This window comes from Chanodichthys erythropterus, chromosome 3 (assembly GCF_024489055.1).
Source record: "Chanodichthys erythropterus isolate Z2021 chromosome 3, ASM2448905v1, whole genome shotgun sequence".
Classification (NCBI taxonomy): Eukaryota; Metazoa; Chordata; class Actinopteri; order Cypriniformes; family Xenocyprididae; genus Chanodichthys; species Chanodichthys erythropterus.
This window is the reverse complement of record NC_090223.1, coordinates 47,788,113-47,803,219: the sequence shown is the minus strand read 5'-3', so window position 1 is coordinate 47,803,219 and position 15,107 is coordinate 47,788,113. Positions and strand designations below refer to the sequence as shown.

The following is a 15,107-nucleotide window of genomic DNA, read 5'->3' as shown; positions in this document are numbered from 1 at the left end:
CTCTGACAGCCAAAAGACCAGCCAAACGCAGTGAATGTGTGTTAGAATGGCGAGAGAACATTGTGTTTGGTACGTTTTTCATCAAGTTTAATTCCTGTACTGACTAGCGCGTGTCCCATAATGTATACGCGTTAAGTCAGCAGACGGAGAGTTGGTGGTCTTTTCTGGCTGTTCGAACACATTCGACCAAATGAGCGTTTACACTATGAATCCAGTCTAATGCATTTTCGACTACCTCTGGAAGTGGTCCAAAGTGGACAAGCTCAAAACATTTTAAACCCCATTTACACTTGTATTTAGCGTCGTCCACTTGTGATCCGATCAAGCAAAGCGCATCTTAATAAAGGTGGAAACGGCGTTCCAAGTCTTTTATTCTCCTTTCCGTTGGAGGAGTTTGTTGCGATAATGGCCGATTGACTGTAGCCTATCCAAGCGTGCCACACAAGTCCTGAAAAGTGAAGCCAAAGCATCTCGATCGCCCCCAGGTGGCTGGAAGCAGTATGGGTCATAAACCCCATCCTCTCCATAAAATGAAATGGGACATGACAAACTAAACAATCAAACTAGACTTCAAATATTTTTTTCCAAAGACAATTTCTGGCAGTTTTTATCATGTTGGGGTGTTAGTTCAAGTGTTCGTTCTTTAAAAAAGTTTGGTTTTAGTTAGGCTATTTGATATTATAAAAACGGGGGTCATGATTGACAGCTGAAATTGACAGCTTCTCTGAGTGAAGTAGCGCTGCCTTCACGTGCTCTCGGGATTATCGTAAATACGCTCAGGTAAAAATTGCACATGAACGCCATCCCATTTCGCAACTTGAATGCTATGAGCTCGTAATCATGATTTAAGAAGTGGGAATAATCAAATTTCCGATAGCACGTGAAGGCAGCATAGTTCTTCAGCCACCAACAGACTTTTTTTCTGGATCTTAGGGAGGTTGGAGCTTTAACTTTAATTTCTATATTTCCATAACTGTTTATTTTACACCGACATAATTAGTTGTTCTGAGTGTGGCCGGGAACATGATATCGCGGTTCCACTTCACTGCGCAGACTCGGGCTCCAAGTTCACGATGGGCAGACTCGAGAATCAAGATGTCAGCGTCAAACTGACACACTGGCAGCTTCACTTACTACAATGGAAGAGAGTTAAGGTGCGTCGGCAATCTTTTTAAAGTCTATGAGCCTATCCCTTACATATTCCAAAATTTGTCTCTTAAATACAAATCTTTATCTTTGTTGGAAATTACATACATCTGCATATTTCATGTTTTAGGCCTACCCGCGCTGCTCAATCATTGGTATTTTTTCTGCGGACTACAAACTACTGGACTCAACACGCATGGAAATATGAAAGAGGTGAGAAAAAGAACAAGACATTAGTGGGATGTAGTTTCTACTGCTTTATTAGAAGTAACATATTTTACAACTTTGTAGAAAGAAACTGTGAAAAGCTGTTTATATACAATGATTTTAAACTACTTTAAACAAGTATAGAAAATTAATGATGATAGGAAATATCTATGGCTGTTCTAGTTACGCAAGACCAATATAGTCACATCCTCACCTTAATAATGCTAATAAAAAAAGTACATTTACTTTTTGTTCTTTTTAGTACATAATCATTTTAGAAACATAAGACTTCTCATAAACAAGTAGACCTAAACAAGGCGAAACATATTTACAGGTAGTGAAATTTCAAAAATATCGGGAGAACTGTTTCATCAGAAGTGAAAGGTTATGAACAAAAGGAAGACTTATGCTTGATTAGCTAAGCTTAGTAGTACTTATGTATAAGAACAAAGAGGTCCAGAATGTGCTCCAAAACCACCTCAAGCCTTGAAATGTTTCATAGCTGTACACTTAGTACTTGTGCCTGAATTTGTCAAACTCGTATATTGAATAAAAGCAAGTTTACATGTCATAGTTTAGTGAAATGGGCATGTTTCTCTTGACGATAGCAAGACAAACTGGAAATGTCATCAAATGCAGGTCTTACAGTTGGGAATAGTATTGGGGATGAACATACGAACATGTTGCAGAAAGCCAGGGGCATCACTACATAGTAGCGTTTCCCATCTCACGCCTTCTGACCAGACACGACAGATGTCATCGTCTAGGCTCATGGGGTGGGAACTGCTAAAGATGCAGACAACACTGCATGCTATATAACACCTCCCTGAGGAGTGACAGAGCACTAGCAGACCATTAGCAACCCCGTTAGCCATGTACCCAACACACAACACATATGCTCACTACCCAAACCAAAAGGAGCTAGAATATGATTAGACCACATGGAAATGCTGGACCTGAGGGATCAAATTACATTAAAATAAATCAACTACACTGCCATGGCTTTGTAAAGCCCCAGAGGAAGAATTTCTGGTGGTCAAATGTCAAGCTGCAGCTGTTCAGTACTGAAATGAAGTGTTCGTGAGGGATCAGGAACACGATGAGATCAGTTCCGCAGCGGGCAGCGGCTCCACGAGCGCCCGGCTGGTGGGTTCCGATCAGGAATGTTTGCGGAAAGGAAGTTGAGTGTCACTGAAGAAGTGACGCAGAGCAGCAGCCTAATAACACAGCTTAATACATCAATGTTCCACAATTAACTGTGGTTCCAAAAATGTGGTTATAAAAAGAATAATGCAAAATAAAACAAATTTACACAAGGCAAGACTATAAGGCAGTGACTGGCAGGGATTCTGAGAGGGAGCTGGAAGAGCGCTGGCCAGCTCAGGCCTTTGTAAGTCGGTGAGGTCACGGAAGGAACTATGTTCAGTAAAATCATTTCCACTGATACAACACAACACTGAAAAAGATTCTAAACACTGGCCTGTTTTTGAGAGGCGCTTTTATGCACTGTTGTTATAAATGCTGAACTAGGATTTCAGGGTTTTCTTACCATCTCTCTCTCAAGCTTTTCCCCTTGAAGTGCTTCACAGATGCCCCTCTACATTCATACAAACACTTTTACAAAATGTATAAAATCATTTTAAATCAGAATATTTAACTTGTGTTGGTCTCTATATACCTCTGTTTTCATGTGCCAATCTGTTTCTGAATGCTAGACTAAATAAATATCACTAAAACTTCTAATCTCATTGTGTGTGTGTCACTCAAAAGCCCGGTGTATAAATTCTGACTGTATCAATTGCTGCTGATAAAACCAGGGGCGGAACAGGCGAGCTAAGCAATCATGAGCTGCTCCTTTTGTAACAGTAGCAACATGGAACCTGAGGAGACCTCACGAGTCCCATGTAATACACTGGAAGTAGTAAGGCAATTGTTATGTGGGTCACTAAAAACAACAGAGACAGAAAGAGGGTCGAAACACCCACAAGGCAGTTTGGAAAAACATAAGACAATAAATAAAAAGAAAGGAATTTCCTTCAACATTTCAGTTTTCTCTCAATCTATTTTTTTTTTATAAAGTTTGTTAGTTTCAGGAGTGTCCCCAAGTCTTTGAAATGAAAGACGTGGTATTCTTCATATACTTTTTTTTTTTATAATTAAAAAACAAGTCCATCTGTGACAGAACGTCTTACTTCATTAAATTGTCTTCTTTTTAAGACAACACATTTCCCTTTAACTTTCTTTCTGCAGACACCAGCAGACGGTCTTCTTGATGCAAAACAGTCAATCCTAATCCAATTAAAATCTTGGAAATGGGCTGACAGGTAAGTAAAAATACAAGCCCTAGAGTGACGCTTGTCAACTCTACTCTCTCAAAGTCACAAACATGTAGGTCGAGCTGTTCAAGCAAACACCTGCATCTTCCCACTGGATTCCTGGACATGGGAAATCTGGGTTTGAGCAGGAGCCGTGATGGCCGGGCTGGGGGTGGAGTCAGACCAATCAGATACACAGTGAGGGGAGGGGCTAGACCAGGGCTCTGGAGACTCTGGAGAAGGGGTCAGGTAAGGATGTTCACTAGGCACATGCAAGTAATGCTTGGGCGTCGCATCCATGGCAGAGGTGTAGCTGTGCTGGGAGGGCGGAGTGGGGTAATCCTCCGGGCCTGCGGTGCTGCCACTCGCCTGTGCTGGGGGTGCCTGAGACGGGATAGCCTGTGCTTGCGAGGCCTGAGGGGCTGCCGTGGCCTGTGGAGGCTGAGCCTGCGGCTGCTGTGGCTGGTAGAAAGCTGGAGGAGGCTGTGCCTGCTGTGGTGTCGGGGGAGTGGAGGAGCCCATGCGGGTGAGGTTGGGATTGGTAAGGGCAAGGCTGTGAAGTTGCTGCGGCTGCTGCTCTGCAATAGGCGGCAGTTTGACTGGGCTAATAGAGGGCGTGTTGGAGACAGGTGTTGGCTGCAAGATGGGTTGTTGGGCATTACGGAAAACCTGCTGCTGGTGCATGAGCATGCTGCTTTGCTGCAGTGTTGGTGTCTGAGGGAGCATGCCTGCTTGGCTACTTGCTGGATGCACCATGTTGACCATGGGCTGACTGCACTGAGAAGATGGAGGCATGCGGCTGTGCCAGTCAAATGGCACGCTTACTGGACTTACCATGCCCATGTTGAGGCTCATCTGGCCGGCATTCAGCACGTAGTTGTGGGGGCCTTGGTTGACGCCGCCTCCTTGCATGGCCACACGCCCTTGCATCGAGAGTCCTCCATCACCCAGGTCACTCAGCTGTGCCAGGGAAACTGCAAAAGGGCTGGTGCCATCCAGGATACTGCTGTGCACCATGGGAGTGGAAGGGACAGACATGGAGGAGTGGAAAAGGCCAGGAGAGGGCATGGCAGCTGGTGAGGTTGGATTGGTGACGTAGCCAGCATTGCTGGCACCTCCGCGTGGCGAATCCAACGAGTCGACGGGGGAAAGCGTGACAGAGCTCTCCAGCAAAGCACTCTGCATGTCTAGTGTTAGCCGTTTGTTGCGGCTTTTGGCGGAATCTTTCAGGCTGGTAGCATGCTGCCCACCCATGCCTTTAGCCCCTGGGCGACGGTTCTTTTTACCCTGCGGGGTGCTTTTCAGCCCTTGTAGGAAGTTGCTGGGAGGACACATGAGTGGAGAGAGCGTATGGCTACCAGACAGGTGGTGACCTGCCCCTGCATGGCCCTGCGGACTTCTCACAGTGTTATATTCATCGAGCAGCTGTACGATGTCATGGTGCATGCGCTCCTGGGCAATATCTCGAGGGAGTCTGTCCATGTGATCCGTTATCTCCCTGTTGGCAAAGTGAGCCAACAACACCTTCACTGCTTCACAACTACCTTCCCTGGCAGCCAAGAATAGTGGAGTCTCCTCCTGAAGATTATAAATAGATTAAAAAATTAACAACATGGCTGACATAGATATTATGAAAGCCTTCAAACCCCTCAAAAGTACATAACTGCATACCTTGAGGTCCTGCATATCTTTATTGGCACCGTTCTTCAACAAGGCAACTGTAGCTTCAACATTATTGACTGCTGCTGCCCAGTGCAAAGCTGACTTTCCTGTGGAGAGAAACCGTAATATGCAACCATCAATGAAACTTCACATTTGGAGCAGAAACTCTGTTGTTTCATTTTCTTTTTTGCTTACCGATTTCATCAACAGCATTGACATCAGCGTGGCAGGTGATCAACTCTTCCACCATGCCCTCTACTGCCAGACGGGCCGCAAGGATCAGAGCAGTGGAGCCATCATACATGCGTGAATCTAGGTCTGTGGCGCGGTTCCTGATTAGAATCTGAAGATGCATGAATATGGGATATATCAGCTCTGACTTTGCTTCAATAGACCATGTTCAAACATGTATTTGATTGTAGGTGACTTTACCTGGAAAACCCCCTGTGCATCAGCTGCTACAGCTGCATGCAGAGGTGTGCGGCCTGTGTTATCCTGTGCATTTGCATCAGCCCCAGCATCCAAGAGTCTTTTAGCTGCGTCAGCTCGGGCGTAGCGTGCAGCCAGGTGCAGAGCGGTCTCTCCAGTGCGATCGGTCTGAGCTGCGAGCGATGCTCCTTGGTAAATGAGGTCAGATATGATGTTGGCTGAAGATTCATCGGAGTCATCATCTTCAGTCACTTCTGGCTCTAGCCCACCTCCACAGAAGGATGCCAGCATCAGGGGTGTGAAGCCATCTATATGAAATAATAGTTAATAAATGTTTTGAATAAATTTGTAATCTGAAGTTTATCTATGCAAAGCCACCAATAAGGGGGGCAACTGGATCCAACCAAGGACCAAGAGTAGACAACCAAACATATCATACCAGGGCCTCTAACATTGACATCCATGCAGTCACTGTCAAACTCTCCCTGAGGAGGTGTGAGAGCCATGGAAGGTGGCATACGGATATCTGCGGCTGCCAAGTGATGCTGTGTCCACTGTCTGCTGTCAACTGCATCCTCAACATCTGACAGAATGCTGGGCTCTTCCACCTGTACATAAAAAGCTGATAATATTAAGGCTGTTCATTCACATATATAACTGTTTCACTGATGCATACACCTATACATTGAAAGAGGAATAATAAATGGTTGATCACCTTAAGTCTTTTAGCCTCTGGGCAGTCTGTGTCTATCCACTGGTCACTGTGATCAGCCAATAGAGACTCTTCCACTGTCTTTGGCATGTGTCTGCAAAGAGTCATAAATGCTAATTAGTGCCTATGAAAGGGATATTTTGATGAAGTATACTGACAGTTGCACTAATACTGCATTAGCGACTCACTTCATGCCCAGGGAGTCTTGGCCCACAGGTTCTCTGCGGTTCTTGTTACTGCTTGTTTCCTTCTTAAGGAAGAAGCCCTCAGGGAACCAGAGTGTGCTGTGCTCACGTTTGCGGCGGGCAATCAGCATACCCACCATCAAGATTACCAACAAGAATAGGGAAGCAACCCCTACTAGTAGTAGCTTACCCCATTCGGGAATCTTATCTTTATCTTCAATTTTTTCACCTGAAAGAGAATTGGCAAATGATCATAAAATTGCTAAAAGTAGGCAGCTGGACCAATGGGGCCAATGTAAGTCAGCAGTTAAGTTGGTGTAAGTGTGGATACTTACTGCGCACTTCTTTAAGGGGGTATGGGAAATCCAACATTTCACAAGCAGACAGAGCACCCAGGTATTCGGCAGCACTGTCAGCGTTGCGGAAGCAGTCATCTGAGTTCTGGGAGCATAGCCTGTTGTCTATCTCCAAGTATACGATGGACCTGCAGCGGAGCCAAAGAGTATTTGTAAAGGTGCTCACATTAGCAGACAAAGAAGGTCCATTGCCAATATTTTTATCAAAGCACTTCCAAACTAAGCAGCTTCAAATTGGTCAACACAGCAAATTCATGTATTCAAAGTTCAAAAAACCGATGTGAAATCTGCAGTTAGAAGGGACAACATTCCTAGTGCGACGACTGCATTTTGACTGCAGAATTTTGTTGTACAAAGGTAAATGAAATTTCATTGTTTACTTCAGTAACCACAACTTACCCAATAACCTCCTTCTGAGGATTAAGCTCTCGTTTAATGAGTGTCCTGTGGCTTGTATAGGGTCGGATCATGTATTCTCCGTTCTGATCAAGGCGGAAGCGCAATGTAGTGCGGAGGATTGCACTTAGTCTCTGTAGGAAAGCAGTTTGTGTCCTTAGCAGCTCCTCTGGAGGCAGAAGAACTACAATAACCAGCACATCTTCTGCAAGATCTTCTGGAATCTTCCCTGCACAATCCAGTCCATCCCAGCCACACTCTTCAGTATTGCAGCCTTGATCACAGAGCCCATCTGCATAATGGTCGGTACAGTATGTCGCATAGATGGGGCTGAGGGAAGAGAGTGTATTAGAGAAAGACCATCATAAATGATCCTAAGATATGATAAAATAGTAAAGGACATACTTGCACACTTTCTCTTTGCTCTTGCAGTCAAAGTTATCAAACAGGCACTCTGCATTGTTGCAGAACTCATCACACTGGCTGTTGTTGAAGAGCCGCAAGCAGCGAGGGTCTGTGCAGCGTGCCCAGGGGTTCACAGCCAAAGAGCAGTCACCTCCATCCCAGCGGCAGGCGTACAAATTACATTCTTTGTCACACACACTGTCATTGGCCTTGACGTGACATTCATCAATAGGGCAAAGAGGTGGTAGCGGCTGCATAACCCTGGTTTCCTTGGATTCACATCGTTTGCCTGTCCAGCCGTTGCTGCACTGGCAGTGGAAAAAAGGGAAGCTAATTTCCTCTGTACACAAGCCTCCATTGCGGCAGGGCTTGGAGGAGCAGCCCTCATTGCTGCGGTGCTGACACAGCGGCCCGCCAAAGCCCTGAATACAGGTGCAACGTGCACCTCGTGAGGTGAGAGTACAGCTGCCACCATTGTAGCAAGGCAGCTCTTTGCAGTTCATGCTCCTCTCACAGTTGGCACCTGCGTACCCCTGAGAAAGAGACAATGAGGAGTTAAATAGTTACTTTTGAAGTTTAATACAGTACAGTAAAAATGGAAACGCATGATAATGATATACTTGATACATTATGTCATGTAAGGCTTGAATACTCACAAACTGACAGGTGCAAGTGTATCCCAGCGGTGAGCTGCCGGACACAGAGCATACTCCTCCATTCATACAGGGCTGAGACTCGCACACACTGAATCTATTCTGACACCCTCGTCCTGAAGACAAAATGAAGTTAGTATTTAGACACACATCACAATCTTGCATATGTACCTCACCAACACATTTTTCAGTTTTCAGACATCCCTCACCTGTGAAGCCTGGCTTGCACACACACTGGTAATCATTGGGCAACTGTATGCAATCTAAGCTGTTGGAAGGGTTGCAGGGATTGGAAAGGCACTCGTTGATGTCTCCTTCACAGCGTTCTCCAGTGAAGCCTGGAGGGCAGTTACACCTGTACCCTCCAACCCTGTCCACACATGTGCCGTTATTTTGACACTTGGGTGTCCCCCGCGGCCATGAGGGAATTGAGCAGTCATCCTCATTTATCTCACAAAGGACCCCTAAGAAAAGGTCATAATAAAAACATTACAGTAGGGCTGGGCGATAAAACGATAACGATATGTATCGCGATAGACACGTGTTCGATATCAATAAAAAATGTGTTCGATATAACGTTCAATATTTTTTTATTCTTCGCAAATTCATTATTACAGAAGCATATCTTAAACCGCTCCATCGAGATCGGTAATCAACTGTCAGGTCTGTTACCAAGCAACCAAAGACGCGCAAACTGCTTCTGAGGTAAACCTAAAATCGAAATGGAGAATCAATGACGTGCTTTTAATTCCAATGCGGCAAAGACTCAAAGATTCGCTGAAAAGGGGCAGGCGAGAGCCATGAGAGAATGGCGCAAGACCGATGAAACGCGCAGCTGATGCTCATTATCACTCGCGCCACCGGCCTTGCGCCATTCTCTCACGGCTCTCACGCGCCCTGCTCGTCACAGTTAAAGCCTGTTTTATTCAGCAAGTTTTCACCTTCGCTCACTCACGAAGATAAGGAAATATTTTATCATTAAATAATTTTGTTTATAAGCTACATGTAATATATTTTTCTTCTGGTCCTTATTTTAAATGGGTCATAAAAAATATCAATAATTATCGATATCGACCGATATGAAACAGTTTTCAGCCATATCGCTCAGCCCTACATTACAGTGACATTATTTCAGCCTATGGATACTACCATTAAGAGCTCATGGACAATAAGATTTCTTGAAAAAAATGAATATTGTTTTTAATACTGTTTTCAACATTGATAAGGAATGTTTTTTTTGAGCAAAAAAATCAGTATATTACAATGATTTCTTTAGGATCACATGACACTAGCTGCATTTCCATTCCATTGCTAATTGAAAATGCAGCCAATGGAAACATTTACATTTCGCAAAAACTCATATAATCACAAAAAAAGTTGTTTCGCTCGCATGAGGTGGTTTTTCAGCCAATTCGAAAAAGGGATATTTCACAAAACTGCTGTAACTGTACCTGACTAACGTAAAAGCCGGTCATTCTTTAAAGATGGCGCATTATGTTTGGACAGAAGACAAGACAGAGTTCTTTATTAAACTCATAAAAGACAAAAGAAATGGGAATACTGGATTCTTAACAACAAAGAAATGCCACAATTTATCAAGACTTCGAAGCAGATAGGAGGGAGAAACACCTCATATGTGGCCGCTCCCAAGTATAAGGGGCTCTCCCTGCCATTAATGCTTGGATAACACGCCTATGTCTCCTTCGATTAAAAATAATGGGTAGTGCAGTGACTGCGATATAAACCTACTAACATCTGTTGCCATAATTTTTGGAATGACTTATCGCGGGAGGAAAAATTTTTTTTTAGCCGCATAGATGCCATCATTTCACAATTAGTTTATCGACATTTAGAAAATAATCACAAAAGTTTTGCACAAATCTGTAATGGGAGAAGTGTATATTTTGATTTTTGGACTTGAGGCTAAAGGACTCTTTGATTCAGGTATATTTTACACCATAATTTTAAAATTTTTATCTTACCTAGTGTTCCTGGAGGGCAGGAGCAGATGTAATGTCCCACCAAGTCAATGCAGGTTCCTCCATTCTGACAAGGATGAGACTGACACTCATTGACCTCTCTCTCGCAGTTGTTCCCCTCATAACCAGGCATACACTGCAGGAAAAACAGATCCAGTCCAACATCTGTTCTGAAATATCTTCAGTTCTTCATATTCTATAGTTAATTAGGCCTCGTACTAGTATGAATGATAGTATATGCTATTTGTAGCAGTGGTAAGATGACTTACATCACAGGTGAATCCTCCCATGTAGCTCCTGCAGGTGGCGCCATTGAGGCAAGGTTTGTCCTCACAGTGGTCAAACTGGGACTCACAGTAACTGCCTGTGTAGTCTGCGGGACATTTGCAGTAGTGCGTGTTACCAGTATTGACACAGTGTCCCCCATGGTGGCAAAGCTCATCTGTCTGGAGACCTGTGTGTGAGAGTGTGTGGACCGTTGATAAGGAGAAGATCATAGTGAAATTGTATATGTCAAAAAAATTCACATCCATTTCTATATACCTCTCTGTCTGGCTGCAACTTCACAGGACACTCCTGGGATGTCACAATAACGACCTGACCAGCCACCCAAACAGTCACATGTGAAGGAGGCATCTTTCTGTCTGCAGCGGCCACCATTCTTGCATGGGTTAGAAGGCCTGCACCAATCAACTGGATACTAAAAGAGAGATAAAGACATTTAAATCTGTAATTTATTTTACAATTTATTTTCATTGATTCCATTCTATCTTTTAATTTATTTATTTATTATTTATTCTATTCTAATATTTTATTACCTGGCAACGAGGGCCAGTGTAACCTTTCGGACATGAGCAGCGATATGACTCCAAGGCATCTTGACAAACTCCTCCATTAAGGCACGGTTGAGAGTCACACTCGTTCACCTCATACTGGCAGTAATCTCCAGTGAATCCTGAGCGGCAGGTGCATTTGAAGCCATTGATCCCATCAGTGCAGGTACCTCCATTAAAACAGGAGCTAAAACAAAGGGAAGATGATTTGTTCATAAGCTACTTTGCCTACTATGTAGGGCTCTGTAATTAATTGTAATTGATTTTCAATTTTGGCTTCCAACTATTATGAAAACAAGATAATCAAAGTAAAACGATTATTGTGCTGCTTCCGCATTCTGTCCGATGCACCGTCCTTTCCTTCACAGCGGTGCACTTTTGTTCCTCCCTTAAAGCCCAAACTTAACATCAAATAAGCCAAATAAGTGAGTGTTGTAAAAAAAAAATCAGATCTTGACTGAATAACTTATGTAGCTTTAATAAGGATTAATCTATAATTAATGTGTACAGTTTGATTATTCAAAGGCTATTGCTTATCTGAATACTACTGTTAAGTTTATTTAGTTTTATTCTGTTGTATTTATTTGTTGGTTTTGTTTGTAATTAGTTTCTTTTGTTCTTACTGTATTGCTGACTGTTTATGTAATTATTTTAAAGACATTTTTCTTACATTAGTTAACCTAGCATTAGTTTTTAAGTATCGATAATTTTGAAACTTCACAGATATTTAAAATAACTAATCGTGAAATAAGACTTGAAGTAAGATCATATCGGCCACCAATAATCGTGATTTTAATATTGACCAAAAATAATTGTGATTTTAATTTTATCCATAATCAAGCAGCCCTACTACAGTGTTTTTTTGTAAGCTATGAGCAACTTCATGTCTTACCTTTCAGTGCAGTCTGGTATGTTGGTCTCACAAAAAAGGCCTGTGAAACCTGGTTTGCAGGTACATGTATAGCTGTTGACATAGTCAGTGCAAGTGCCTCCGTTCTTGCAAGGTCCGCTTTGACACTCATTCACCTCGGTAGCACAGCGAGCCCCTGTGAAGCCAGGCAGACAGCTGCAACGGAATGAGTTCACTCCATCTGTACAGGATCCTCCATTCAGACAGGGGTCTGGCAGAATTTGAGAACACCATTAGACCACGCCAATCATGCAGAGGAAAGGTTTCTATGATCTGCAATAAAAACTTGGTTTATGTTTGATTTGACTCACTTGGTGAACAATCGTTGATATCAGTTTCACAGTTGGGACCAGTGTAGCCAGCGCGGCAGGAGCACACGTAGCCACCCAAAGTATTCGTACAGGACCCGCGGTTCTTACATGGGTTAGAGGTGCATTCATTTATGTCATTGTTACACAACTGACCTGTGATGTGAAGGACACTCAGAATTAAGACATGCTTCAGCAAAATCAATTCTTATAGACTTCAATCAGAATGCGCTTAGTGACTTACCCTGCCACCCAGGTTGGCAGTTACACTGGTAGCCCAGGTAGTCGGGTGTGTGCACACAAGAAGCATGGTTGGCACAGGGGTTGGGAGAGCAAGGTGTGAGCAGTTCTGCACAGGTGGGACCACTATAAGGTGGCTCACAGAGACAGGTGAAACTGGCGACTCCATCCACACAGGTGCCTTGATTTAGACATGGGCTGGAGGCACACTCGTTGATGTTCACCTGACATAAGTTACCTGAGGATGGGAGTGAAAGACAGCTGTCAGAATGTAGCTACTGGCAAAAGCAGTGAAATTCCTAAGAACTTGCAGGGAAACATTACACCCTTTTCAGAAGTTGAAAATAAAATACGAGAGGACAGTCTGTTCTTCCTGGTAGAACAATGTGTAATAAAATCTCTTTTTGTTGTTATTATTATTCTAATACACATACTGAGCTAATGTAACATATCTCACCTCTAAAACCCTGCCGACACTTGCAGGTGAAACCATTGAGCTGGTCGATACAGGTGCCTGCATTCTGGCAGGGGCTGGGTAAACAATCGTTTCGGTCTATGTCGCAGTTCTTACCCACCCATCCAGGCTCACAGTCACACCGATAGCTGCAGGAGCAATACAAACAAGAGTCACACTCAAAACAAGTCCCAATTTATTTACTTCCTGCTGGTTTTAAAGGTTGTAATGGAGCCTTACCCATTAGGGTCATCCCTGCAGGTCCCATGCAAACATGGGCTGCTGGCACACTCATCCACTTGTGAATAGCAGTATGGGTCGTGGAAGCCTTCAGGGCACTGGCAGTGGAAGCCATTTTCATCATCTACGCAGGTCCCTCCATTGCGACAGGGGTTTGACTGGCACTCATCAATCTCATCTTTACATTGAGGTCCTGAAAGGGAGGGAAGTTTATAATGAGGTTTCGGTGGCACTTTATTTTACATGTATAGAAACAACAGTAAATTATGCATAATTACAAGCAACTAACCTGTGTAATCAGCATGTCAATTAATATTACTCAGTAATTAACTGCATAATTACACAGCAACAAGGACAGCTTAGGTTTCTCCTCTGTATCTCCATGAATTTGCAAGCTCAAGGGGGTATTTAAAATGTATATAAAAAAATAGGGGTCTCACCGGTAAAGCCAGGTTTGCAGACACATTCATAGCGGTTTATGCCATCTTTGCAGATTCCGTAGTCACACGGGTTGCTAGCACAGTCGTCAAAGTTGATTTCACAGTTGGTACCTGTGTGGGAAGCAAAAACGTTCTTTAATATGAAACGCAAAAAACGGAATATAGCTAATACAGGTGAATTAGTAATACATCATCCCTCACCTGAGGTGCCATGTTGACACTGGCAGATATACTTGTTGACTCGGTCCACACATTTGCCGCCATTCTGGCAGGGGTTGCTGTGGCACTCGTTGAGCTGGTTCTCGCAGCGGTAGCCAGTGTAGCCAGGATCACAGTTACAAGTGTAACTGGCAATGCCATCTATGCAAGTGCCATGGTGGCACGGGTCAGGCTTGCAGTTATCGATGTTACTCTCACACAGCCTTCCCTCAAACCCTGAGGACAAAGAGGAGAAGCGTTAGAGTGAATAAGCAGAGAATGGTGCTTTTCTGTTAGCCCGACATCTCAAGGGCTGAGTGAGTTGGAGAGATTGGAGAGGTATCAGATTTACATCGAGTCTCTGCTGCTCTACAGGTTCTTGCATTTGTGGTTCTTTCCTGTCAAGAACAATTTCCCCTTTGCAGACCATTACTGCACAAGCTAGGTGAGACAAAACTGCATTGTCCTCGTTCATAGTATTTCCATTTTCCTACCGTCCGCTCATGATCACTGTGATTCAATGCCCTGTATTTGTGTTTTTGTCTGGGGTGTAAATACTTCCTCGGTTTCGCTTGTACTCTTTATCCTTCTTATCCAGCACCCCCTAGACTGCCCCCCTGCTTTTTTGGTCTGAAAATATCTCTCCTCTTTCCCCAGTCTCGATTAGTTTTTTCTCTCTTTTCTGTCTGCTACCTCCGTTTCCTTCTTTCTCTCTCTTGTGAAAGGTTCTACAGTTTGGAGTCTCTGTTCCCGTGGTTTCCATGCCGACAGGCTGTCAAGGCAGCAGCCTTGTGAGGAGCAGGGCAGGGCTGGGCTGCAGTAGTGAGAGAGAAAGTGAGAGAGCCCTTCACAGGCCTCACAGACCTGCTTTTGTCCCCTCGAGTAGCAGGACAATACCCTGCGTCCCAGCTAACGGGACAGCTCAGCAGAGGGGAACTGGAGCACGGAGAATACCAAACAGCAGGCCATTTCAGACGATACACAAACTCTACATCTCTGCTTTCTAAAAGCCAAGAGACATATGCGGTACATACTGTAC

The 15,107-nt window shown here is 43.9% G+C and overlaps 2 protein-coding genes across 3 annotated transcripts in view; one reads left to right on the top strand and one right to left on the bottom strand.

Moving 5' to 3' along the window:
• The first annotated feature begins 1,016 nt into the window (after positions 1-1,016).
• Positions 1,017-15,107, top strand: part of col5a3a (collagen, type V, alpha 3a) — a 217,600-nt gene continuing 203,509 nt past the window's right edge. Inside the window, exons 1-2 of one of the 2 annotated variants that reach the window (XM_067382579.1) lie at positions 1,017-1,154; positions 1,277-1,359. The gene's annotated coding sequence lies outside the window, so the exon portion shown is untranslated. Of the gene's footprint in view, positions 1,155-1,276; positions 1,360-11,125; positions 11,175-15,107 lie in introns of those variants that run through there. The other variant, XM_067382580.1, reaches the window with a different exon arrangement.
• Positions 1,369-15,107, bottom strand: part of notch3 (notch receptor 3) — a 32,137-nt gene continuing 18,398 nt past the window's right edge. Inside the window, exons 11-33 of the mRNA XM_067382577.1 lie at positions 14,072-14,305; positions 13,871-13,981; positions 13,431-13,623; positions 13,194-13,339; positions 12,741-12,974; positions 12,500-12,652; positions 12,171-12,399; positions 11,264-11,465; positions 10,989-11,145; positions 10,715-10,899; positions 10,449-10,581; positions 8,676-8,930; positions 8,470-8,582; positions 7,814-8,346; positions 7,412-7,738; positions 6,992-7,140; positions 6,660-6,885; positions 6,475-6,565; positions 6,199-6,367; positions 5,763-6,067; positions 5,526-5,673; positions 5,340-5,437; positions 1,369-5,246 (exon numbers count right to left, since the gene is read on the bottom strand). Coding sequence (XP_067238678.1) covers positions 3,756-5,246; positions 5,340-5,437; positions 5,526-5,673; positions 5,763-6,067; positions 6,199-6,367; positions 6,475-6,565; positions 6,660-6,885; positions 6,992-7,140; positions 7,412-7,738; positions 7,814-8,346; positions 8,470-8,582; positions 8,676-8,930; positions 10,449-10,581; positions 10,715-10,899; positions 10,989-11,145; positions 11,264-11,465; positions 12,171-12,399; positions 12,500-12,652; positions 12,741-12,974; positions 13,194-13,339; positions 13,431-13,623; positions 13,871-13,981; positions 14,072-14,305 — 5,882 coding nt within the window. The 3' untranslated portion in view covers positions 1,369-3,755. The remainder of the gene's footprint in view (positions 5,247-5,339; positions 5,438-5,525; positions 5,674-5,762; positions 6,068-6,198; positions 6,368-6,474; positions 6,566-6,659; positions 6,886-6,991; positions 7,141-7,411; positions 7,739-7,813; positions 8,347-8,469; positions 8,583-8,675; positions 8,931-10,448; positions 10,582-10,714; positions 10,900-10,988; positions 11,146-11,263; positions 11,466-12,170; positions 12,400-12,499; positions 12,653-12,740; positions 12,975-13,193; positions 13,340-13,430; positions 13,624-13,870; positions 13,982-14,071; positions 14,306-15,107) is intronic.